General features: G+C 40.4%; 1 protein-coding gene across 1 annotated transcript in view; it reads left to right on the plus strand.

Annotated features, from left to right (window-relative positions):
- LOC121947826 (transcription factor COE3-like) overlaps positions 1 to 27,822 on the plus strand; it is a 178,034-nt gene that overhangs the window by 125,771 nt on the left and 24,441 nt on the right. Inside the window, exon 11 of the mRNA XM_042492963.1 lies at positions 18,432 to 18,520. Coding sequence (XP_042348897.1) covers positions 18,432 to 18,520 — 89 coding nt within the window. The remainder of the gene's footprint in view (positions 1 to 18,431; positions 18,521 to 27,822) is intronic.

The following is a 27,822-nucleotide window of genomic DNA, read 5'->3' on the forward strand; positions in this document are numbered from 1 at the left end:
TCACACTCACCGTACTGCTGCTGCTTAGGTATTTATACACACAGTACTGCTGCTGCTCAGGTACTCACACTCACAGTACTGCTGCTCGGGTAGAGATGCATTCTTTACATAAAAACACATTTGTTTTTTTCCCTCTAGTGGTACCTGTCTGACCGTGCAGACTGTTTTGGTTTTATTTATCCACGTTTGCAAATATCATCTGAACATCTCATAAAACTGAAACAAAGGCCTACAGTTTTTTTGTTTTACATCTTTTGTATTTTTTTTAAGTTTGTAGACATCCTTGTATTTACCTTTACCTGTGGCTGTGTAGACTTTTATTTTTCAGTTCTGTAGTATGTTGTTTTTTCCCAAGTTTTAAGGTTTTTGTTTTTTTTTTTTCCTATTTCATAGTTTTGTAGGATTTTTAAAAAAATTATTTAATTCTGTAGTTTTTGTAGATCCTTGGTTTTGCCAGTTGTAGTTTTTTCTTTGGTTCTGTAGTTTGTGTTTTTTTCTGATGTGAAGGGTTATAGATTTTATATAGAAGGGTTTTTTTGTTGGTTCTGCAGGTTTGTATCTTTTTTCTTTGTTTCTGTAATAGGTTTTTCTGTTTCTGCAGATTTGTAGTTTTTGGTTTTGGTTCTGATTTGTTGGGGATTTTTTCTGATATGCAGTTTTGTAGCTTGTTTATCTGTACTTTTGTGGTTCTCCAGTTTAGCTTTTTTTTATTCTGCAGGTTTGTAGTATTTTCATAAGTTTTGCACTTTTTTGTAATTTTTATGACTCTGAATGTTTGCAGTATTTTCATTGGCTCTGTAGTTTTTTTGTGGATGTGCAGGTTTGTCATTTTTTAAAATGTAATCTTGTGGTTCAGTTTTGTTGTTACTTTTGACTTTGCAGGTTGGTAGTTTTCTTTAAGTTCTGTAGTTTTGATTGGTATTTTCATGGTTCTGCAGGTTTGTCGCTGTTCCTTTGGTTTTGTGGTTTGTTGTTGTTTGGTTTTTTTGATGATCAGATTTGTAGTTTCTTATGTAGTTTTTTGGTTTTCCACTGTCGTAGTTCTTTTGATTGTGCAGGTTTGTAGTTTTTTTGTAGTTTTTTGGTTGTGCAGGTTTCATCACCCTCTCATCAGCAGAGCTGCCAGTGTTGAACGAGCCGGGCGGTGCTGCTGGGTCCACACCGCCGGCCTCAGAGCTTGTAATGCACGGATCAATGCGGCCTGTGGGGGGAGGACGGGTGAGGAGGGGGGTGGTGTTGTGGGATCGATGGGTGCTGAGTTATTGCGGTGCTCGGCCACTGATTTTTAGAGAGCTGTGTTTTCCCAGGAAAGTCAATACCTCCAGGCTCCTCTCATTAATTTTAACCCCCTCCATCCCCCAAACACCTCCCCCCTCCTCCTGCAGCTGCATCAGGGGATCTGCAGCCCCGGAGAGGGAGAACAGGGGGGGAGGAGATGGGTGAGGGGAGGAGAGAGAAACTGAGATGATGGAAGTCAAAGATTCAGATGACAAGAAGAGGAGGAGGAGAAAAAATAGGAGGAAGAAGAGGATGAGATAGAAAGAAACTAAGCTGATAAAGTCAGATTCAGGAGGAAAGAGAGAGGAGGTGGTGGGGGTGAGGAGGAGGAGGAGGGAGTGAAGATGAGGAAGAAAAAGAAAGAGGAGAGTGTTTACGAGGGAAGGAGAAAGAGGAGGAAAGACGTTGTGGTTCCTGGTTTAGAAAACAGACAGAAGGGAAAATATTGATTCCTAATATGGAGATCATGTTTGCAGCAGATTATTGATGTGGACTCTGTTTCTGTTCCCAGTCTGCTCCCAGTCTGAGCCACACTGGAGCTGATCTGTGTGAAACTTCCACCGGTGCAGTCAGCTGTTTGTCTCCTCCACAGCGCTGCACATGTGTTCAATGAGTTTAATGTAAATATTGTGAAGAACACGGAGCGTAATTCCTCATAATTTACCCCAAAATGATGGTTCTGCTCCCCCTGAAGGAGGCTCAGATTTCACAGATGCACTGATGCATAGTGTGTGTGTGTGTGTGTGTGTCTGTCTGTCTGTCTGTCTGTGTGTCTGTGTGTCTGTCTGTCTGGGGGATCTCTGGCAGGCCTCAACATGCCTGAACCCCCACCAGAGAGGAGGTGTGGTCGATAGTACAGACGGATGACATCATGTCAGAACTGCTGCATCTCTGTTAGATGAGTACTCAAACAACAACACCTGGCCAAAAGTATGTGGACAGATGAACATTACAGCCGTATGGGTCAGTGACATTGACACATTTATTGCACCTCCACTCCGCTGGTTTCAGTTCTCCCACCAGATGTTGAACCTGCTGCCGGAGCATTAGCGAGATCATCAGGTCTGACTCTCAGTCGTGTTGGACGGGGTTGAAGTCGGCGCTCGGTGCAGACCAGTCAGTTTCTTCCACAGCAAACTGGAAGAACAACTAAATCAGGAAAGGGCCTTCCTCACTGTATAAAATGTCACTGTAAGCTGCAACATTAAGCTTTTCCTCGCTGCAAAAAAGAGACCAAAGTAGGGAACCCAGGAAAAGTAACTGCTGCCAAAGTAACAATTGATAGATATTATATTATCATTAATTAACATTAATACATGATAGATAATACAATAGAATAAGAGCAAGATTGGATAATAACTAAATAACAAATAAGTGATCAGAGTTAGCAATAAGTCTCATTACAAAACAATGCAAAATGACTAAAAAGTGATGCACAGCAACCATAAAACAATGCAAAACTACTAAAAAAACAATGCAAAATGGCTGCAAGATTTTCAAAACAACAAAAAATGATGCAAAACAATGACAAAGTTTAGGCAAAATGACTAAAAATGATGCAAAGCAACCACAAAACAATGTAAAACTACTCAAAAATGATACAAAACAATCACAAAATGATGCAAATGACCATAAACAATGCAAAACGCAGACAACGGTTATTTAAAATGAGTGAAAAGGATGCACAACAACCACAAGGATTACACAACGCGACTTAAAATGATGCAAAACAACTAAAATCATTGCAAAACATCAGGAAAATGATGCAGCATGACTAAAAACGATGCAAAACAATCACAAAAAAATGTGAAACGACCACAGCGAGACACCAAATGACCAAAAATGATGCAAAACAACCACAAAGAAGAAGAAAACAATCAGAAAATGACAAAAACAACATATCTGTGTCCAGGCCTCATTGCCTCTGATGGCTAGAGGATATTTGGAGTTACAATATCAGCCAATGATTAATATGATATGAACAATAAATCCATCATCCTCTGGCACCTGCTGGGTTTTGTAGTTTTATTTTAATCTTTTTATAGACTGACTGCTGCATCAGAAACCTTGTCTCTGCAGTTTTTGGGGGATTTGAATGCTCTCAGATCAGTTTCTGAAGGGAAAGGAAGGAGAGAGAAATAATTAGCGTTCACCTCGAAGCTGTTTTTAAACCGCTGGGTGAGCGTACGCTCCACCTCTGGTTTTAAATGACGCCTCCAAGGATTGTGGGTGTCAAACATGTTAATGGATGCACATGTAGCTACAGTACAAACACAGAGGGAGGGAGGTCGGACAGAAACAATACGACAGATAATGAGCTCTTTCGGCTACTGCAGGGAAATGTATTTAAGAAACACAGATGGAGCTCTGATGGAGGTCAAAGGTCAGTCTATAAACTGACACCTATTTAAAGTCTGTTCTCTAAGTAGGTGGCCAAAACAGTCCTGACCTGAGTTGTAAAATGTGTAATGTTTCTGTCTATTTCAGTTCGTTTACACAAATTATTTTTCTCAAAGACTGTGTGTCATGGCTCCACGTTTACAGATAAAAACAGATGATTTCGCCTTTTACGCCTCCGCTCTCTTCTTCGTGTTGTTTTTGTTGGTGGTGTTGCAGTGTGGGTGTTCGGCTCCCTCTGGGACTGTCACTGAGATTAAGGAGCTCTACAAATAAATTCTGCTCCACTTAAACACCTAATTGTTTTACTGAAAGTGGATTTAGTGTTTTGTCTTGTGGACATAAAGCTGAGATTTTATTATTCCTGCTCCTGCACTGAGAGGTCACACGTTCAGCTTCAGGTTTATGTATTCCTCTCTACTCGTACAGGTGTTCCCAAACTTTATTTACTTGAAGCCTCTTTACAGAGTGACAGTTTGACCTTTTGTGACAGGTTGCATGTTAACGAAATGCAGTTCAGTCACTTGAGACACGAATAAGTTTTAAGGCATTAAAATGTTTAATGACACAAAACAGAGAAAAGTATGAAAAATCATTAGTTACCTGCTTTTTAAAACCTTTGAAATCAAGGCAAATTGGCCTGATTTCTTTCAAAAACATGACCACAAAGAGACTGAAAACACCCCCAAAAGGATGCAGAATGACCACAAAGATACTTAAAACACCTGCAAAAAGATGTAAAACAACAACAAAGAGACAAATGACAGTGGAAACATGCAAAATGACCACAGAGAGAAAAAACAGACCCTGATGATGAAAAATGATCACAAGGATACATAAACACCAGCAAAAAGATGCAAAACGACAATGAAGAAACTAAAAACACCTCCAGAAAGATCAAAAGCATTAAAAAGAGTCTAAAAACAGCTGCAAAAAAGATGCAAAATGACTACAAAGAGACACAAAAACACTCACGGAAGTGTGGAAAGTGACCACAAAAGAAAATTACTAAAGAAAGATGCAAAATTAATAATGCTGCAAGAAAGCCAAAATAGAGTGTAAGTTGACACGATTTAGTATCATTTCAGTCTCTCAGGATGGGGGTCCCGCTGCTATGTTCATCTGTCCATGGCTATTTATGGATATAGTTTCACATTAGAGTATTTAAAGCATTCATTTATTTATTACACTGCAGAAAAAGTTTTGTACATTTTATTATTGCCAAGAATCATAGCTTTAAATTTCAGTCTTGACATGTTACTTTTTTTTGCCTAAAAGTTTCTGCTTGGCCTCCACGCTCTCAGTTTCCTTTTAGCTGCTGCTCCAATCAGGAAATACAATGAAGCACTTTGTACGTTTTGTTCCTCCACCACCGACACACACTCACACACTCACACACTCACACACACACATGGAAGGCATTAGCAGATTGTTCCATAAAGGTCTGCTAAAGGTCTTGTGAACATGTAACCGAGAGCCGAAAGTTAAACCTCGAATCCGAAGCGCTGTAAAGTTTTCTGCAGGAGGAGTTATCTCTCTCTCCCTCCCCTCTTTATCTCCTCTCTCTCTTTCTCTCCCCCTCCTCCTTCTCTCATGTGAAGCAGCGTTCACTAATTGACTTCTGAATTTTTATTGTTTAATTACTGTCACGGTAACACATGGAGGCAATTATCTGTAACTGTCTCAGGATCAGCTTTGTACCTACAGACAGACAGACAGACAGACAGACAGACAGACAGAGGACACAAAGAAACACTCTTCATGGTTCTTTCCTTTATGGTTTTCGCTCAGACTCAGAACGTTTCACTGTTTCGTTGGGTTCAAAACATTTCAGCTTGGAAAACAGCAACGTCAGTTTTCTATCTTTGCATTTATGTCTCTTCAGTTTTAATCAGTTTGGCTCTAAAACAGAAAAAGTGCTCATTCTTCAGGTGGATTTACAGATCTTAGCACATTGTATGAGAAAAAACACTCATTTGTGTGCTCTATTTGTTTCCTTTTTCAGTTTTTCATGCTTGTTGTGTATTAGACCCCAAACAAGAAGTTACAAATTTATTTTTGCTCATAATTTAAGTAATAATGTCATGCAATGCAATGACACCTCTCGTGGCTCCTGCTGCATCATGACAGCGCCAGTTCCCACCGACAAGCACGCAGCCATAGCATCATGTGACCTAGAAAAGACAAAAAAGTGTTTCCACATCAGTTTTGCAGGGTCTAAAATTTGGCACTATGCCCCAAACACATATACTGCATGTTGAAGCTGCTGGTTGAAACATAAAATAAGAACAAATAAAATAACAGATAAATGTTTCTATTTTAAACAACAGGATGACTTCAAATTGATGATTAACGTTTTTGTTTTCTCACCTTTTGTATTTCTGTCTTCGTTAAACTTTCACTTTTTAATAACGTCTGTCACCCGTGTCAAAACATCCTCTCGTGATGTTTGTGCTGAAAGCTCGCATCTGTCTGCACCCGCACTTGTTTTTTGAGACACTTTCTGAAGACGTTACCTGTGATTTAAAGCATCACACCTGTGTTTAAACCCACAGTAACACCTGCGTTATCTCTGCGGCAGCTTCAGTTTCACACAAACGCCTCGCAGCATGTCAGAGTGTTCGCAGCACAGGAGGGCGAAGTGAGGAGAGGAACTCAGAGCAAGACACTTTATCAATCAATGGAGTCACTAACACCCCCACCTTACCCCCCCTCCTCCACCCCCCCTCCACCCGCCTCAGCTGCAATCGATGCTCATAGAAATTTCATGAACTTTAAACTGTGATTGACAGGCAGCTCTGAAGCCCTTAAAGACTGTGTGAGGGGTCGAGGTTTGGTTTCAGAGGTGGGGGGTACACGATGAAGCCCAGGATTGACAAAAACGAAAATAAAAATAATAATTAAAAAAATGATTTATAAAAAAAATGAAATAATAAAAACAATAGATAAAATGAAATAAAATAAAATAAAAAAGTAAAATAAAATAATAATAAAACTCATTGGTTCCTGTAGGCCGTTTCAAAGCACTGTTGCAGGACTTTTGTATGTCATCCTCTACATGTTAGGGTGTATCTGTTAGGGTGTTAGGGTGTATTTATAGTGTTTTTTAAACATACTTTTTTAGTCCTTCCTTGTAGTATCTTTATTTTCTGTTCTTTTTTGTGTTTTATATTGCTGCTTTGGAGTTTTATATTTTGATTTCATATCTTTATTCCATGTTTTTGTTGCTGCCTGTCTTGGCCAGGACACTCTTGAAAAAAAATAATTGATTAAAAAAAAAAAAGTTTTTTTTGGTTAAATGTAATGTAAAAGCTAATTTTTTAGATTTTTTTTTAAAAATCTGCAAACATGTCTCTTCTTGTGTTTAATAAGTTATCTTAAGTTTTTTTTCTGCCAAACAAATTCACTATAATTTTCTCTTTTTTTTGTTGATAGTGTATTTTGTTGTAAATCTTCAGGATCAGTCAGTTTCAAAACACCTTATTAATTGTTACAAGAAATAATAACAATCAGTTAACAAAACAAAATCAGTCACCGACGACCAAAACGTTGTTTACTTTATAAAAAATAAGCGGGTAATTAGAGACTTTTTCTCATTTTGGACATTGTCCTCCTACACACCTGTCCACAAGTTTCTTTGAAAGTGTGCATGAGCCTCCACATTAAAGGTGCATCAATGAAAAAACATCAGTCATAAGTATTTTTTAAAGATCAGATAATAAACAGCAGGAACCACAAACGCATAAGAAAAGGTCAAATATTGCATAAAAAACTGGCAACTCAGAGTTCAGCCCATCTCATTAGTTATGTTTCATTTTGACCCGTGTTGACCTCAGCCCAGCTGACGCTCGGAGAGTTAATCTGCGAGGCGGTTAAACGTCTCGAACCTGACGTGTGATGTAACGAGGCGTCGGTGGCGTCTCTCATCAGGCGGCTGTAATGAAACAACTCGAGTGGTTTCTTCTTCTACTCGTCTTTGATCTCTTGTCTCGTCTTTTAATAGACAGCAGAAGTGTGTTCTCCGCCGGGGGAATTCCTCCGACTCTCAGCAGAGACGCACCACATTTCATATATCAAAGAGCACAGCGGCACCGCTCCACTTAGGAGAACGGGGACTTGTGGGGAACTAATGTCGGGTAATTGGCTGTTTCTGCAGGGGCATTTTCGGCCGCGACTCCAGAAAATAATAACTTCTCAGGTGGGGGGCCTATTTCTTTGAGGCACTCTCCTTCTCGCTCGGCTCTAATCAGGAGGAGGTAATTATTCACTGATTAACATGCTGGATCTGGGCGGATGCTCGCTCTAATCACTGAGGTTGTTGCGTCAGTGGCGGCTCTCGGAGGAGGAAGCAGAAGGGGAGTGGGTGTTCTTCTGTCGCTCCGGTCCCGGGAGCCGCCAGCACGACAGGCGGCAGCGAGATGTTCATCCGGGTTATAGATGCTCTACAGAGAGATGTTGTGTCACTCCCACGACAATCGCAGAGGAGGGAGAACGAGACGAGGTTACCTGCAGTTCTGAAAATACCTGGCAGCTGTCAGCAGGGACGAGTCTGATCATGTGTTCCCTCAAATCTCTCAGTGCGGCTCTCACATCGCTTCATTTGTCTTCATCTGTCGCCACGAGGAGACAGTGACCGTCCAGCTGTCATTAGAGGATCTGAGCTGAATTATCACAGATTCATCGTGTAACATATTACACGATAATCTGGTGATATCCTCGGTTTTTCCACCTTTCATGAAATTTCATGAAAATGAACCAAACCAATGATAAACTGACTGAGCCAAAGGACACTTAGGTTCTTTTTTTTCTTTTTCTTTTTTAAGATTTTTTTTTTGGGGCTTTTATTGCCTTTAATGTACAGGACAGCTTGCGCGTGAAGGGGGGGCAAATGGCCGAAGCCAGAATCAAACCTGCGGCTGCTGCGTTGAGGATATAACCTCTGTATATGGGCCGCGGCTCTATCCACTGAGCCACCAGGTGCCCCAAGGATGCTTTCAAGTGTGATTAAGACACAATAAAGTTTCCCACAAGAAAAAAAAAGATACATTCTGTGTACGTTGCGGCATCAGTATTGCACAAACATATAATTTTCTTATAACTTTTTACTGATTTATTGTTATTTTTGGGCCTTTGTTTGTCAAGTTGCTTGTTGCCAGTTTACTTATGTTTCAAAGGGTTAAGTAAACGATGTTTCGGTCACTGACGACAGAAATGTCAGTTACTTAATAATGGGTTTTTTTGCAAGTGTTCGGACAGTGTGCAGGAATTCTCTCTCTTTCTCATTCTCATGTTGCTCCTGGTGTCTGTTTCATTGATGTGATTGTGTATGAACGTCTTTAAAAAAAGTCATCAGCGTATGAATCTCTGTGTGAATGTGAGCAGTATAAAAGTGCTTTAAACAGTCGAATGACTAGAAAAACACAATACATGTGGAGGTCTGTTCGCCATGTTGTTGGTTTGAGTTTGAATATGAGTGTTTTTATGTTTTTTGGTAACATTTTGGGCCTTTTGTTTGAAAGTGCAGACAAGATATACAGGGAAAGGGGAGAGAGGGAGGATGACATACAGCAAATTTGAACCCGGGCTGCTGTGGCATACAGCCTTTAGCCTGAGTTATGGTTGAGTGAATGACGAGTGTTTGACAGAAATTAAAGAGCCAAACAATGCTTTCAGATCACACTTTGGCAAAAGGTCTCAGTCATCTCTATTTTAAAAAGACGTTATGTTATGTATTAACGTTATGTTATCCAGATCTGTGTTTATGTCCTTCTGACAGCTGCTTGTTTTGTGTCTATATTTGATCTACGATCCCTCTTCATTTTGATAATTGAGACATTTGATGAAATCAGTGAGTTAAAAAATAAGAGATTGTTAAAATTACTGAGTCAGCATTGGGGATGCAAGAAAAGGAGATGGTCAGTGCATCCATTGAACAAACATAGAGCTGCAGGGTGAATATGTTTTGGTCCAACGAATACGGGACGTGTGTGAAGAGATGCACTTTTGGTGTTTTTGGTTGTCCGCCTACTGTTGTGAGAATTTGGTAACTGGATCCGGTGCTTGTTGTTCACCAGCGTGACACGAAACTCCTGTAAATGTATCAGTGAGGAATAATCAGTCACAATGCACGACAGATTATGACGTGTTCGCAACAACTACATTCTTCAGATTTGCTTCATGAAAGGAAAGTGTAGAGCGACACATTTTTTCCGTTGAAAACACATAATTTCTGCCACGTATCCGACCATAAATCAGGCATCAGTACATGGAGCGCAGAGTCCACCAGGTGAGCTACAGGGACACCCCTGAACATTAGATTTGTTGACAAGAAGAAAAATATAGAATTACATATGATTGTTTCTTTAAGTTTCAGGTTCATGGTGAAGATAAAGATAAATTTGTGCTTAACAAACCAAACGTAGCGTCCCTTGTTGTTGTTTGTGTCGGCCTCCTCTCTCTGATGACTGAGTGATGAATTGAAAGTCGGACGAATAAAACAGCAGATCGATAAGCCGGTGAAAGGATGCATCCAGGGTGTTATGGCTGCTTTTCAACAGCCTTGCATCCCCCTCCTCGGCCCCGGCTGACGCCAGTTGGCCACTTGACAAGCAGCAAAACAAATCAGCCCGTCCACTTAAGGCTCAGCATGTTGCGCTGTCTGTCAGACCCCCCCCACCCTGGAGGAAGTGAGGAATCATCAGCAGTGGCGATCTGTGGGTAGCGAGGCCAAACGCCGCTCTGACCTGCATCAATCATACAGCCGGGGGAGATGGGAAATTGCAGCACATGTTGCTGCGGGATGGAGACGTGTCGGGGGAGTCGCCACTCAGCCGCCTGTTTCATATGGAATTTATGGAGTCTATTTGAAATGATAAGTGTAATACAGGAGGAAGCCACGCAGAGCTGCAGCAGATAAAGTCTATCTGCGGCTCATCGGGGACATGACTGCGCCTTCGACAAGGCCATCACAGCAAAACAAAAAAGGTAAAGGTGAGCAGGGATCCCCCCCCAAAGTGCATATTTCATCTCCGGCTGGTAAATATGTACAAAGCAGCGGCGTAGAAAAACAGATTCCCACTCAGAGAGGCCCAACGGCGGTGAGAACCAGCAAATGAAAAATAGTGAGCGATAAATAAATGTAAACAGTTGTGAGGAGGAGGATGTAAACAGAGGCTTAGTGGATGTATACATGCTCCTCTGAAGCATGGAGGCCTGTGGAATTGTGGGAGCCGATGCGAGCGGGGTAATGAGCCTGCAGAGATGTTCCAGTAATCCAGCATCCTCCCTCCCTCCAGACCTCTGATCCTCTGATCTGTTATCAGCCGGCATCTGCAGCACCAACACAGGAATTATCACAGTCTGAACAGAGAGAGGAAGAGGAGGCTTCACCCTGACTTCATCTCCGATTCTCTGTCGGTTAGATACAGAACAGGTGAGCCTCACCTGGAGTTTAGTTTTTATACAGAGACAAACTCTGATTTATGACACAGAAAGACGAAGGAAAGAAAAAAGATGAGAAACGTGTCAAGGAAACAAAGACAAACTGGGAAAAATGTCGGTAGTAGTTGACAAATGAAGTAATTGTTTCAGCTGTAATTGATTTAACTGTTACGTAATATCATATTTGCTAAAATATTTTGTCGTTACTTCAAAAAATGTAATTTGTGAAGTTACTAGTAGCAAAATTTACATTAATTACATTCCACCACTGCTAATATCCCATTTTCACACTAACACACATAAACATTAAAAACATGTTGCATATTCCTAAAATACTGCACTTGTGTCTGACAGTATAAGCACTAAATTTGCAATATATATTTTGTGAAAGTTGGCCCCATTGGCTCATTGCCGCCCCAAGGGCCCTTGGTAGATTAATCTAGCCATGGACAAAAAACTTAACTGGTTAGACAAACTTATTTAGCTGATCGATAAAATCCGGACTAAAAACGTCTGTTGTAAACATCCATCACAGTTTTCAGCTTTGACTTACTTTAATACTTAGTGTTGTTGTGTTTGTGCAGTTCTCCAACGAGTTTATTATTAGTGACTCTTTGCCCTTAATTTGACTCTGATCTCCAAATAAAGTGGTTTAGAGAATCTCTATAAACTGTTTCTGCTCAACCCCTCTGAACATCTGACTACTTGTGTTTCTTAAACCATTTGCCTTTTTTTGGTGATGTTTAGTGATTAAAAGCCACAGAAAATATGATGGCATACACGATGGTATTATCAAGAAAAGTTTTTCTTTGTTTGAATAATAAATAGAAAAAAATATTGAAGTAGAAATAGCAGAGGATCTTGTATTGATCCTTGTGGGACACCTTTTACTACTTGATTGGCTACAATTGTCCCACAATGCAATGTTTCTTGGAGCTAAAGCAGACAATTTAGCTTAAGTGAAGATTTCTTGGGAAAAATTTTTGTGAAGGTTTTAGACTTGAAGTTGACAGTATTTGTGACATCTGGTGCTGTCCATTTCACCACAAAGTGGATTAGTAAAAACGTTTTTTTTTTTTAACCAAACTCATTGCCCTGACACCTGATGTAACCCTGCCCCCTCAGCATCAGGAGGGTGCAAGGTTCTGGATTTCAGTGTATCTGGGTTCAGGTTCAGACCTGTTGACGTTGCTGGTTTCAGGTCTGTCTTATGTCACTTTATTGTTATGACCCTGATTTGACCTTTGACACCTTTGAGGTGGGCTGCTTGAGTTTTTTGCGTGAGAGAAGCCAGGTGTTGCCATGGGAACAGACTGTTGGACAGGTGCTGTGATTGGTCAGTAGGGCTTTTTGTTAATGAGATTGGACAGCAAAGACTTCTGGGAAAATGGTCAGAGCTTTGAGCCTGTTTGGTAATGTTTTATCTGCTTTTGTTTTGAAAGCATGATTAGATCAGAATACAACAAATGAAACAAAATGTGAATCATAGTTATTACCTTCTTTACTTTGTTTATTGCTACAACAGTTACTGCTTACTTTGTTGAAACGATTGGAGGTGATTGCGGTATGACGACTACTACTGCTACATCCGTCATCTGTCGTATTTTACCACTTTAGAGGTCACTGAGGTACTTGTACTCTATATTTCTGCTGGGAGTTTTAGGTCTTTAGCAGTCTGGTGGAGTTTGATTTATCCGATTAAAATCATACAAATAATGGATATTTAATCGCTAATTCCCAAATGTAAGACTAGTCGTTCCCAACTGGTCCACTCATGAGGTCCAGATTTCTGCTTAGTCATTAGTTTACAGGCCACACATTAGATAAGTTACCAAATAATCAATTTTATTTCGCTAAATCTAAACATGTTGGCTTGAATCAACAAATTAGAAACAGAAACAGCACTTCAGAATATAAGCTTGTGCTTCAATTGTACTGTACAATGAAATAAAGTGGGGTTTTTTATAAACTTGACATGTTTACTCAAGCTTTTAGATCCCCATGTTTGGAAATAAAATTGATAAAATATAGTTAAGCAATTAACTAGATAAATACAATTTTAAAAACCCAGATCAATAAAAATGCAACCACAAGTTATTATTTTATTAATGAAATAAGTTATTGTTTAGTCATAAAACATTTGCAAATAGTGACAGATGCCCTCACAGTTTCCCACAGTTCAAACTGACGTCTTCATATCTTTCATTTTATCCAAACAAAACTCAGAGATGTAAAGCAGAGAAAAGCAGAAAATCGAAGCAGCGAAGAAGCAAGACACAGCAAACGTTTGGTGTTTTACTTGGTTGCAAAATAAAATGAGATCTTTTGAGGTCTAAGTTGTGTTTGGGGGCTGCTTTAGGGGAACTCATGACCTCAGTATTAATAAAATCCTGCTACTGGTATGAATACAAGAAGTACACCTACTACTCTCTCAGTACTACATTCTTTTGTAATGAATTCTCTGCTGTCTTTACAGTTTTTATATACTGAATTTTTACTCGTATTATTCCCTTTAACTGTCCTCTCATCGTATTATTTTATACTGCCTTCTGGTTTCATTTTACTGTATGTAGAAGTATATTTTATATATGTGACACTGGCTTTTATTTGACTGTTAAAGCTCCTTTTAAAACTGGCCATTCTGATTATTTGAATATTATTAATCAAGCAGGACCTTTCTCGACCATTAATGTTCCAGTTTTCACGCGTAGTTTTAGTGTTTTTGTAGCTGGAGGAAGTGAACGTCGCTGCTCATAAATGTGTAAATATTCACAGCTCTGACCCGCCGTTCGCTCCTCGTCTCCTCTGATGCTGCAAATCTGCCGTCAAGAAATTAGTTTAACATGTAACCCGCCTCCCCTTTCTTCTCCCATCTCTCCCCCCTCTTCCTCTCCTCAGTCACTTAGTCGCCTAATAACAGAGCGCTCCGATCAGCAGGACGCCAACCAACCGTTTGATCACTTTCACAGAGAGCAGAGAGGAAAAAAAGCCAAATGTAGAGAGAGAGAGAGCGATAAATACTTGATTAAATATATAAAGAATCCCCCTCCTCTCCTCTCACCTCTGAATTATCTTCCTCTCCTCCTTTTCTGATTTATAAAAAACATCAGATAGCAGGAGAAACGACGGCCGCACAGAAAAAAAAGAGAAAGAGAGAAAAATCAATACAAATTACGATGGAGAAAGTGGCACTGATGCCTGGAATTGCAGCATATGTTTACACTAAATCAGGCAATCTGTCTTCATATGGGCGGTGTAATGCGTGGGGGGGTGGGTCAGGGTTCGCACTGCCAGCCGCCGCTCTCCAATTACTCGGGCTCTTTGCAGGGAGGCAGCCGGTATCGATTGGCTGGGAGGGAGTACAGGGCCCTGCAGGCAGCCAATGGGGCGCTGGGGTCAAAGTGCGGCGAGATTTTAATAAGAGGAAGTAATGGGCTTAATTTCTACAGAGGGAGGCGGGGGGGGGGGGGGGGTCGTCTCTGTCCAGAGGTTCATTAAAAGCCTCTGTCTTTGTTTCGTTCTCCGTCCGTGAGCTCGTCTTCCTCTCATGATGATGATGAGCGGAGGAGCAGATCCTTCCCTGTGTGGATGGCTTTTTAATTCAGAGAGTTGTCGGTTTAAATCTGAACAGCCTGAAAGAACAAACAAAATCACAGACCTTCATGTTAGACTTTCCAAAGTTTCCAAAAATATTAAGGCAAAATTTAATGAAAATGTGTCAAAATCTATGAACATCACTTTAAAAGCATTTCTATTTGATGCAGCGTTGGATCTTATTTTAGATCAGCAACATTTTTTCACTTATTTTATGTTAATAAAAGAGTAATTTAGCACTGTCCACTTCTTGTAGTGCATAAGTTAATGAAATGCAAAAAGTTAAAATGTAGACGAAGGTGCTGCAACCACATTTAAGACAAAACATTGAACAACGGGAGGTCCGCACACTTCAGCTCCCTAAACAGTTTTTTTAATGAGATACTCACAAAACCGGTGACGATTAGAGCTACATGTTCTTCTTCGGACTTCGGATTGTGTATCAGCTCAACACCTCAAATAGTCTTTACATATATTCGTGAATATGCAATCACATTATTTGAAAAAGAAGAACATAAAAGACTGTATATAGCCTCATAGAAATATAGAAAAGTACCTCGCAGCACAATGGCTCACAGCCTGATGGTTATCAGTTGTATAAAATACTCAGAGGAGGAGCAGGTCATCTGAAATACGATTTTTAAAGACTCCTCCTTGAAGTATAACAGTTACTTAAGTGATAAATACATCAAAGAAGCTTGACTAGTCTACAAAGAGCCATGTTTTAAGCAAGTCGAGTAAGTTTGTTTGACCCGTTAAGTGCCGTTTAAAAAGCCATTTAAAGGTGTTATATTTTCTTTGTGTCTGCCATCATCTGCCTTAAAAGAACATGGATTTGTGCTGATATGCGGGCATGTGTAACGTTTAACGTTAGATTATTAACTGGCAATTACAAGATAATGCGTGATGTTGCAGAGAATAAAGCAAAAGTAATGTAACAAGTATTGTAAGAAAATTACTTAATACACAGAGTAAATAAATAAAAGGTCCATCAGACAGAGCACTTCCTGTAGTTTGCTGCGTCGTCGGACCTGATTACAGTTTGTAAAATATTAGAAAGCAGTCGGGGCTTCAGTTTGTTCAGATATGTTTTTCAGCTTGCCTCGGGCGACAGTGAACATGAACTAATGTTACACAAACCGTGAACGCTAACACCATAGAACTGTCTCTTAATGCTTCTGGTTGGACAATAGGAAAAAAAGGCAATGACGGCTGCATCTTTTATGCTATCAGTTTTTTTCAACACATTTAGGGAGCTTCTCTAAAAACACGACGGCACACAGAGCTGAAAAACTTGAGGTGCTTGGCAACGTAAAAGTGATAAGCAAAACACTTAACTGTCATTGAAAATACTACAGAAAGTCACTGCAGAGTACTAAAACGCATCTGATCAGGGCCTCAGGCTTCCCTTGCTTTTATATGTTTTTTAAAATTATCGAGTAGTGTGTAATACATTACTTTTTTGGAGCAACTATCCAATGCTAGTATTTAAACATCCTGTAGTCACTAGTTGCCTTTATAACATCCGTCCTACAGAGGCAGAAGAGGGATGAGACAGATGTGTAGACAGCTGTAACCAGAAGGACAATATAAAGTTAATAAACATGTTAAATATGAAGGATTAAACCTCTGAGATAAATGTGCCACTGAGCAAGGCATCATGGGTAGATCTGCTCAGAGGCCACGAGGTCACAGATCAGAATCACTCCTGAAGATAAAGAGTTAAACATCATAGATCTCTCCCCTCCTCGCTCTCTTTCTCTCTTTCTCTCTCTCAGAGTGTAAATGGGTTTTTATTCAATTGCAGCATTTCCCATAGTGCCTCTCACTTGTTTTATAAGTTGGGATGTATGTACGCAGCGCTGAGAGGCAATCCGGTTTGGGACTCGCCGCTGATTGCTGCTCATGTCGTCCCGACGCATTATCTCCATTCATCCTCTGCTGCTCTGCATCCCCCCAAAAAGTCTCTTTGGGATCCAACAATGAAATCCCTCTTTCATGGGCGGCGGGCGGAGGTAATAGATTCACTCTCTGCTTCCTCTCGGGGAGGCAGGAAAATCCAACATGGCAGCAGCTCCTTGCGACGAGGGCCACGTCCCTCAGCGCTCTGTCACCCTTCAGATATCATCCCCACCCCAGTCGCAGCCTGAAAGCCCTTTTTCTCCTCTGCCGCCGCTCCGACAAATTTGATTTAGCAGCTCGCGGTCGCCCATTCCCGGGGAAAGAAAACAAATATTGTTATAATGGTAATAACATCTATTTGGGAGCGCCGGCGACAAACGGCGACGGAGCCCTTTTGAAGGAGACCCCTCTGCGCTGCCGTATATAGCTGCCTTATTCTTATTCATGAAAGCCGCGGTTATGCATATTAGTGCAAACTAGCTATTCTACTCACCGGCATTTGGTGTGTCAATCATCCTTACAGAATACAAGAGCCAACGGTGACAAAAGCGGAGTGGGCAAGATCGGCTGACAAATTGTCCCCAAAGTCAAATTTGACAGCCTTTTATGATTAATGGGCTTGATTATGGAGAAGTATCTCCCCAAACTCATTTCCGGGTGTTTCTCCAACGTATGGAGAGGAGGAGGAGAAGGAGGAGGAGGAGGAGGAGGAGGAAGGCAGATTGTTTGCGGAGGTGAATGAGTGGAGGAGAAAAGAAAAGAAAAAAGGGAGGGAAGGTTGGATTGAATTAGCGGTGAAAAGGCAGCGTGAGGGCGACAGATGGAGTGTGAGGTCTCACACTTAATAAACAGCAGGGAGATAAGAGAGAGAGATCAACTGACACTGCTCGCTCGCTCGCTCGCCGTTAGTGTTCACTGTTAATCAGAACCAACACGCCGAGGCTGAAGATCACTGAGAGGTCGCAACGTTTCACCGAATCACTGAATCCGACTTCTGTTCAGACCTCGAATCTAAAATCTATCTCAGTATCGGACAAGAAAAAGTGCTGAAAGTTTGTACACACGTTTGTTCAGATTCATCTTGTTTTTATTAATATCTTTCAAAGTTGAGATGAGGTGAAATGTTTGCGCACACATGCAACATTTTTCATCGAAAATAATATTAATCACTGGGTCTTCGTCGGGTCAGATGGTGGGAGCTGGTGAAGACTTTTGTGCTCATTCCTTCAGCCTACAACACAGCAGCTAGTGTGCTTTTTGCCCGAACTTTAGACATCTTCATTCGTGTAGCTGAGCCCGTTAGCGAGGGGAAAAAATGGCGACTATGGGATACATTCACACCCAACACGGGCAGTGTCAACTTCAGCAGGAGGTGTGGCTCCTCCCCTTTCTACGTCAAAGCATGAAAAAGGTTTTTTTGCATAATATGGGACCTTTAAAACAAGTGTGGTTTATAAAAGAGGCAGAAGTCCCGCTGCTCACTCTCTAACTTACTGCAGGCATTATGAAAAAATGATGTTGTTTTTTTTTGGTATTTGGTTTTATGGATTGTCTCTTTTGAATATTATGAATATTATTTGACTTATACAATAATATCAGCTTCTCTGTAGCTGTTTAAGGTGTGATGACCCATGTTTTGTCATTGAAAGTGAATAGAAAAATGCCTGATGATCTTCATTAGAAAGTAACTGAATTTAATGAAAAACTTGCGAGATGTTAAAGACTCTGACGTCAGTGTGTTGGTGTTTGTGTGTGTGTGTGCGTGTGTGCGTGTGGTTAAATTTGTCATCCTCACCGCTGCTCTTTGTTCCTTCTCGCAGCCTTGAACGAGCCCACCATCGACTACGGCTTCCAGAGGCTACAGAAGGTCATCCCTCGCCACCCCGGGGACCCCGAGAGGTTACCTAAGGTCAGTGGAGACGAGTCATTAAGTCACTGCTGCATGCTCAGATCAAAAGGTCAGAGGTCACAGTCAAGACCGGGAAGTGAGCTCTGTTTCGTCTGGCAGGTATGTCCCAGAATGCACCTGTCAGTCTGCAGTTTGAGCGTTTAATCAGGTTTTACAGCCACATTACAGGCTGATTTAAATCTGAAATGGCTGTTTGTCCCTCTGTGGACGCCGTAGACCACCTGCACGGCTCGACTTTAAGGTTTCTGGTGTTATTTAATGCTGCGCAGGGCCGAGTCGCCTGATTGGATTTGTCGGTTATGCTCGGTATGCTCTTTGGCACCGGCGGCTCTGCAGGCTGCCAGCGGGCAGATTGTTCCCGATCCTTCAAACAGGAAACAGCTGTTTATGGGAGCAAATCCTGCCGCTGCTGCTCACGCTGCGTTTCGTTTTCCCCTCGACTGGCGAGGAGGAAGGCTTGGATGGCGGCGAGTCGCCGGCTGAGACGCAGTCAGGAGGCCGCGTTGTTAGAATGTGACCTGATGGAGGCGTCAGGGTGGTGAAGGAGATGAGCGCTGATTGGTTCCTCAGTGTTTGACTTCCTGGACAGACTCACGACAAACCAGCGGTGGGATTTGAAGTACTTTAGCCCTTTGAAACCAGGGCGAATTGGCTTGATTTCTTTTAAATTTGATTTGATTTCTCATAAAAGAGATTCTTTTATGAGAAGAAGTTAGTGAGTATCTTAAGAAAAAAAAATCAAGATGTCAGTAAAAAGTAAGAGTAGATTACTTAAAATTAAAAATAAATTAATTAAAAATAAAAATAAATAAATAAATAAATACATAAATAAATCAATTTAAAACAAACAAAAAATGAACATAAATTACCACAAAAAAAATGTTTAAAAATTATTCTAATAATTTTGAATAATATTTGAAAATGAATTTTGATAATTATAAATAAAGCAATCTCAGCACTTTTTACTAGCTTTTTTTTCCCCAAAATCTATCAATAATTACATTTTGTAGGAGATTTCTTACAAAGCTGCTGTTTGCCTTTTTCCCATGTTTTTTTAAAGAAATTGCACCAATTTGCTCAGAGTTTAAAGATCTAAGTACTGCACTTAAGTACACATTTGAGGGACTTGACTTTACTTTACTATTGTATTTTCAACACCACATTTATTTTACAGCTTTAGTTACTTCACAAAATAAGAGTTTTGCATTAAAAAAATATAAAAAGTTGTGTTTTGTTTTAAATTAAACTTCCTAACAGCTTATACAGATACAGCTGAAACAGTCCGTTAAACAATAAGTTGATTGACAGAAAATTTTTTGGAAACAGTTTTGATGGTTGAACTTATTTTTTAATTTAAAAATATTTACTGGTTCCAGTTTCATAAAAGTGAAAGCTTGCTTCTTTTTCTTCTAAAACTATGAATGAAAATATAGTAATAATAATTTTAAGACATTTTAAGTTACGTATGAAATCACCCATAGTGGGTTATTGCGACGAACATTTCTCTCTATTTCACAAACCAAACGATCGGTTGATTCATGGAGAAAATGATCAGCAGATTATTTCATAATGACAATAATCATTAGTTAATAGTTAAAAATGAGCTCCGCTTCAAAAAACTGTTGTGATGCAATAAACAGCAGCCGTATGTAACGGGTTATTTATTTTTAATTGCGTTAATCATCGGCAATCCAGGACGTCATTCTTGTCTTGTTGATACTTGTGTCCTTGATCGTGTGGGTTTTCTGGTTTCCTTTGTTTTAATATCTCAGTTAACTGAAAATCTTTGGATGTTGGACTGAAAAAATATCAGATATTTTAAGATGTTTTTTTGTTTCATAGTGAGGAAAATGTGCTTTTCTTGGAGAAAATATTGGCAAAAAGTAATTTTTAGATGTATTAATAATTAAAATAATCTTTTGTTGAAGCCCTGGACTGACTTGAGGTTGGCAACAGAAGTTTTCAGCTAAATGCGAAGCGGCTTTAAAGTCTCTGCCTGTTTTTTTTTAATTTCTTTTTTTTATCTGTAGTGAAATTAAATGAAACCAGCCGCTTGGAAGATAGAACAAGCGCATTAAAGAATCTATTAAACAACAGCAGGCTTTAGAAACAGTGAAGAAAAGTGGCTGTGATTTGTAGTTAATGGTGTAAAAAAACACAGGAAGGTCCTTTAAGATTTGTGTAGGAAAACATCAGTAGTGAAATCTGCCTGGTTTCAATATTTACCCACAGAAGGACATTAGTATGCGCACACACACACACACACACACACACACACACACACACACACACACACACACACACACACACACACACCTGCCCTGGTTAGTATGAAGAGATTATTTTGGCTGCTGCCGGCTGCGAGGCTAACTGAGGCAGATTCTTTGAGGCAGCGAGCGTCGGCGGCGGGCGGCGAGCGTCAGATGGGCTCTGACACTCGAAAGCAGCTGCCAAATTGAAACCATTTATCAAAATCTGACATCGGAGATCCAGTCACCAAAAAAGCAGTTTATTTGTAAATTGATACTAATAGTGAGCATACATTGTCTGGCCCCTTTGATGGCCTGATTTGCAGCCAGAGTGGAACGTCAAACACCCTCCACCCTCCTCGCCGCCCTTTTAAATATTTATTTATTCAAAAGAAAACTCAATAAGACCACAGGTTTTTTCCTCACAGACGTTTTTCTGGACAAGAGAGAAAATCACAGCGATGCAACTGGCGAGGAGACATGACGGCGTGTTTCGGCGGGCGGGGATCATGTGACCGGGAAAGCGACGGGTTAACTTGGCTTGTCACTTCTCTTTTGTTTTCACCTGTCGGCGCTCTACAGAGGACAGGAGGAGGGATGGAGAGAGATGTTTGGATGGTGAGGTTTTTTGTGTTTTGGACAGGCGGCGCGACACAGAACAGATTGATTCGTTGTAGGGCGTCAGGTGGTGCATTATGGGTGCAGTGCACAGTGATTGTTCACCTAAACAAAAGTGGTGAATATGGAAACCAGGAGGGAAAAAAAAACACACAGCTGATTTTATCTGAAAGATGGGAAACGGCTGTGAATTACCTCAAAGACAGAGTTAGCCTAGCTTAGCACAAAGACTGGAAACAGGGGGAAACTGTTAGCGCCTTAAAATTCACCTCCAAGTCTTTACATGTTGGATGAAGAGGCTAATCTCAAAAGACTTTAGCCCAGTTTAGCACAAGACTAGAGGACATTTCTAGGATTTTATGATGCCTTTAGAAATATCCTAAAATCCTAGAAGTGTAAAATCCAGGTAACATCCTAAATTCCAGGTAACTTTCAAAGAAATCTTGTAATGTTCTGTATAATAGCAGAAACATGCTAAAATCCTAGAAATGCCCTAAAATCTTAGAAACGTGCTAAACTTTTCTAAGATTTTAGGGCATTTCTAGGATTTTAGCATGTTTCTGCTATTATACAGAACATTACAAGATTTCTTTGAAAGTTACCTGGAATTTAGGATGTTACCTGGATTTTACACTTCTAGGATTTTAGGATATTTCTAAAGGTTTCACACTTTTCCAAGATTTTAGGGCATTTCTAGGATTGCAGGAAATTTCTAGGATTTTAGCATGTTTCTAGTATCTCAGAACATTGCTTTAATCTTTGGAAGTTACTTCATTCAGGACATTCCTTGGATTTTAGGATGTGATTTGGGATCCTCCACTGGCACTTTTTTGATAAACAAGCTCTATTTTGATGCTGTTTTATGCACTCTGGTGCCTGATATGTACTATAAAAACTAGAAAAAAATTTCCCAGTGTGAATAACTTTACTTTTGTTATGAATTAGAAAATGGTTTGGTGCAAACCCAGCACACTATCATGGACCAAATTATGCCTGCGGGCCATAAGTTTAGTATCACTGGTCTCGCTCCACCAGGAGAGAGAAAAACACCTTCAAACAACCTTTAGTTTGTCTAATTTACTCAATATTTTTATTGTTAGTGAACGATCACCAAGCTATTCACGTTTCTGATAACAACAAAGAGTCGGTGAATCAGACAGAAGTGGAGATGCTAACATGCTAATAGCGAGCAGCAGCAGTGAGTCCTGCAGGTCGTCTCTGGCTTCACGAGTCCTCTCTTAGTCTGCTGGACGGAGGCTGAGGTGTCCGCTTGCAGCCGAGCCAGACTGGAAATGAAATTAGAGGGCTGAACCTGATCCAGGAGAAACCCCAGAGGTCATCAGCGACCAGTTGGTCTCACAGCCTGTCAGACTGCCTGTTAGCTGCCTGTCCGTCCATCTCAACCGAGGACAGACAATAAATTATTAGTTTAAAAACTAATACCTGAAAATAATGCCTTAAGTTTTCTTCTCACATTTTACTTTTTCTCTTTGTGCAAGTTTTGGGACATTTCTTGCCAACTTATTTCCTTTTTCCCATGTTTTCAAAAGAAATCAGTCGACTTTGCTCAGGTTTTAATACTTGTGTAAAGTGTTTGAATGCAGCACAAAGAGTGATGTCTATCCAGGTTTCAAGGGGTTAACCTGAACCTAAAAGAATAATATTAAAGTGAATTAAAAAAATAAAGAATAAATTGAAAGATAAATTAAGAAAAGATCAATTAATATAGACATCACATAAAATCAAGTCTATAAAATCTGTTTTATAGGAAGTGATTTGAAAGGAGTCACTGAAACTTTTCTCCTTTTTCCTCCCTCTCCTTCCTGCTGATTTGCGGACCATAAGGCGGAGATTAAATGTGTTTGGCGTGTTGCGTTTTGCACCTTTAGCTCTGATCATTGACCCCCATCCCGGCGCGGGGGGGGGAGTAGTCGGTCCGTTCAGGGATTATTAATTCCAGCCCACTTCATGAATGAGAAGATTTCCTGCTCTCATTGAGAATAATGAGCAATATTCAATTCATGAGCTGAATTTCAATCCATTTCCTGTGAATGGAATTAACCCCGCACCATGTCCCGCATCATTAGAATAACCCTCCGCCTGATAATCGCTAATCTGGAGATCCGGAGCGATGAGGCTCTGCTGTTGCCGCACAGCGCCGCGGCCCATCCATATTTTATAGAGATCGACGGGGCGGCGGCTGTATCTGTAGCTCTGCTCGGGGTGATTTATCATTGTTAAGGCCGCTGTCTGATGGCTTCTCCTCCAGGGTCACGCTGATCCCTGTTCGCCCCGCACCTCCTCAACCACGGAGCCGCCCCCCCGTAATTAAGCCCCTAGAAACCAATGGAGGAAAATAGAAAAAAAGGAGAGGGAGAGGAGGAATATGTCAAGAGATGGACTGAAGAAGGGCAAGGTCACGAGGGTGCAGCCTCCGAGAGATGTTTTCAGGGAGGAATACAGTGTGAGAGGGAGACTTTTTTTGTTGTGTTTTTGTTTACTTTGAGAATGTTTAACCTGCAACTATGTATTAGTTATTAGAGCAAATTATCTTTAAAAAGTAACAAATTCATTTAATATTTCTGTTTTAAGTCGCTTTTAATGAATATTTCGCTTTAATAGTCACCAAAACTAAACTAAACTGTGCAATGTTTTGAGTATTGTTAAAAAAAAACACAATTTTACATTTTGTTTATTAATTTAAGAGTTTTATTATGTTTTCTATAGATTTTTATCCACATAAATGACACAATATAGGAGTGTAACAGAATGAGGATAGAGAGCAGGAGTAATGAAGGAAAGGAGGAGTTAATGGAAAGATGAGAGGGAGTAAGGGAAGAGGAGGTAAGGCGAGATTAAATGAGTTAAGGGAGAAAAGAAACGGGGCACATGAGGAGAAAGGAAGGACATAAGCTAAGAAAGGACAGAAGGAGGTACAGAGAGATTAAATGAGCCAAGGAAGAACAGGAGTCAGTAAGGAAGGAGAAGAGGAGCTAAAGGACGATAGGAGGAGGGAAAGAGAGATTAAAAGAACTATGAAAGAAAAAGAAGTAAGGAGGCACAGGAGGAGAAAGGAAGGAGAAGAGGAGGTAAGGGAGGACAGAGGAAGGTAAGGATGGAGAAGAGGAGCGAAGAAAGGGCAGGAGGAGGTAAGGAGGGAGAATGGGGAGCTAGGAGAGAAAAGGAGGAGGTATGAAGGGACAGGGAGAGGTAAAAAGGGAGAAGAGGAGCTAAGGGAGGACAGGGGGAGGTAAAGAGAGATTAAATGAACTAAAAAACAGGAGTGAGTAAGGAGGTACAGGAGGAGGTAAAGAGAGGGAAGAGAAGTTCAGAGAGGACAAGAGGAGGCATGGAAAGACAGGAGGTGGTAAAGAGGGAGAGGAGCAGCTAAGGGAGGACAGGAGGAGGTAAGGAGAGATTAAATAAGATAAGGGAGGACAGGAGTAAGTAAGGAGACAGGGAGGAGAAGGAAGGAGAAGAGGAGGTAAGGGAGGACAGAAGGAGGTAAGGACAGAGGAGCTGAGCTAGGCAGGATAGAAGGAGGTAAGGAAAGAACAATTGAGCTAAGGGAGAACGGGAGTAAGTAAGGAGGCACCGGAGGAGAAAGAAATGAGAAATGGAGCTAAAGGAGGATAGGAGGAGGAGTTGAGGGAGGACAGAGGGAGGTAAGGAGGTACAGAAGGAAAAAGACTGTATGCATCTAAATCCTCCACACTGGACCTTTAAATAAATCAGAGTTTGCTGCAGTTTTTTGGAGGATTATTTTGGAGGAGTTGTGCTCCTGGTGCATGATGGTCCTGAGAGTGACGGCAGCAGAAAGACGTATCCTGAGGAAGAGGAGGAGGAGATGTGTTCAACTTAAAAGAAAAAAATCTATGTATTTTTCTAACACACGGATAAATTCACACTTTCTCTAAAATCAGTTTTTCTCAGTCTGAAGACGTTTCACTTTCACCAGGACTGCTCCTCCCTCCTCCTCTTCCTCCTCCCTTCTCCTCTTCCTCCTCCCTCCTCCTCCCTCCTCCTCCTCCTCCTCCTCCTCCTCAGCGCTGAGTTGATTAGACCCACTGAGGATGAACCGGAGAGAGAGTCTTGTTTCTCTCCACCTGTAAACTCCCTGTAGCTCCCTGTGTGTGTGTGTGTGTGTGTGTGTGTGTGTGTGTGTGTGTGTGAACGCTGCATTCATGTACCGCTACAGTCACAGACCTCGACATGAAACACTTTTTATTTTTAGTTTTCTGCTGCTGGTGGCTCCCGATGTTTCTTTATCCTCTGATATGTTTCAGTTTAAAAAAATACTCTTCAGACAATCAGCTGGGAGGAAACATGCTCGCAGATAGACACACAGCTCCATTGTTGTCCAAAAAACACATCAATGAGCCGCACTGTATCACTGGGTGACATGTTCCAACATTACCATTAAAACGCACGCATGTACACACACACACACACACACACACACACACACACACACACACACACCATGCTGCTGCCAGAAATACTCAACAAAGCACCAAACGTGGATTAACCCTTTGAAATGAGGCCCTGCGGTCACCTTTCTTGACCCTTTTAAACCTGAGCAATTTTGTTTCATTTCTTTCAAAAACATGGGAAAAAAATTTAATTACCAACTTGGCAAGAAAAGTCCCAAAAATCGAAAGAAATTAGTAAGAGGTGACAAGAAAATTATCCAAATAATTAGTTTTAAAAAAAAATGAATGATTATTAAAGATTATGCAAAAAATATCCTAAAAACTATATTTATAATTTTGATAATAGTATATTTGCAATTATGTTATGGGAAAATATAAGAAATATACAAAAAAATGTATGTTTGTGTTGCACTTTTTAGGTATTTTTTTTGTGATTATTTTGTGGTAATTTCCTTGTAACTTTTATTAATCTTTATTATTATCATTATTATTATTATTATTACTATTATTATTATTATTATAAATTAATTAATTAGTTTATTTATTTAGTCATTACAAATTTTTGGACCATGTCTTGTGAGATTGTTTTGCCTTTTCGCAATGTTTTTGAAGGATTTGTTCAGGTCTCAGAGGGTTCATCTGCTGCCAAAAATAGTCCCCAATCATGCTCTATTTCCTCCTGTTTGTATAACAAGCTATTTAGAAAGTTACAAAGCCTTTTTAGACATAAAACTATATCTTTTTACGGTGATTTATGAATAAAGTTAATTCTGATATCGTAACTCCTTCAAAAAGTCTCTAAAGAAATCTTAAAATGAATAATTAAGTCGGGACCCAGCTGGTGTTCCGACATGATGAATTTATTTTTGCTCCGAAAACATTTAGAGACGTCGTATTAAAGGATCGTTAATTAAACACTGAGCGAAACGTTCAGGTTGTTGGATTCAAACCAATTCAAATTAATTTATCCAAACTGCAGGAATGTGTTTTAATTTCCGGCGAATATTCTCATAGGAAGTTTTCACATTCTTCTTCTCCCCATATTTTCATTTATGACCCGAATTGAACTTTGCAGGAAGACGGATCAGTCAGATTATCAGATGAGATTAAAGTCTCGTCTCTGTGTTTATTTTTAGTTTCTATGGAGATGTTTCTCAATTTAAAGGGGCAATCCAGCAGTTTTACACATAACAGTCATTGTGTGTCTCTGGAGGAGAAAATAATTGTTGAAAAGTTAGAAACTGGGAGTGTCGTGTAGAAAAACATGAATTGTATTTGAAAAGGTGCTGTCCAGATGCATTATGGTATATGTAGGAGTTAGCCATCAGCAGTCATATGAGATAAGAGCTTATGTGAGATAATTGTGCTTTGGAACAGCAGCGGAAACATGTACAACTTTGACTTGACTTCAGTTTGGAAGATGTTTTGATAACATTTTATAGTGTAATAAATACCTTTGACAATAATTGGGGGGTTAATTACCAACTTGGCAAGAAATATCCCGAAAAATTCCTAATTCCTAATTCCTTGCTAATTTTCAGATCATTATTTCTTTCGTTTCTTATTGCATTCTTCTCATGTTAAGCCTAATTTGCTCAAGTTTCAAAGGGTTAGACAGATATGCTGAATGCCAACCCATCATTGGTTTGTAGGAGATTATCCAATCAGCTGCCTCCATCTCCAAGCTGTTTTAGATGTCCGGTTATCCACTCTGACGACCCCCCCTCCTCCTCCCATCACTCCCCCCTGAATCCATCCATCTCCTCTCAGCTGAAGGGAAACACCCAGAGACCCTCTCTCCTCCTCCTCATCTCCCATCCCTCTCTCCTCCATCTTCCTCGCCCATATTCCCCTCCTCCCCCCTCTCGGAGGTGTGGGTCAGTGATAAGAGATGATGATGATAACCGGGAGCCAGTGCATTACCGTATCGATCGGGGCAGGCCTTTCAGCGCCGTTAAAGCGCCCAGCGCTCTGATTGCCGGCACTCGCGCTGACAGGAATC

Source organism: Plectropomus leopardus, chromosome 9, assembly GCF_008729295.1.
Source record: "Plectropomus leopardus isolate mb chromosome 9, YSFRI_Pleo_2.0, whole genome shotgun sequence".
NCBI classification, from domain to species: domain Eukaryota; kingdom Metazoa; phylum Chordata; class Actinopteri; order Perciformes; family Serranidae; genus Plectropomus; species Plectropomus leopardus.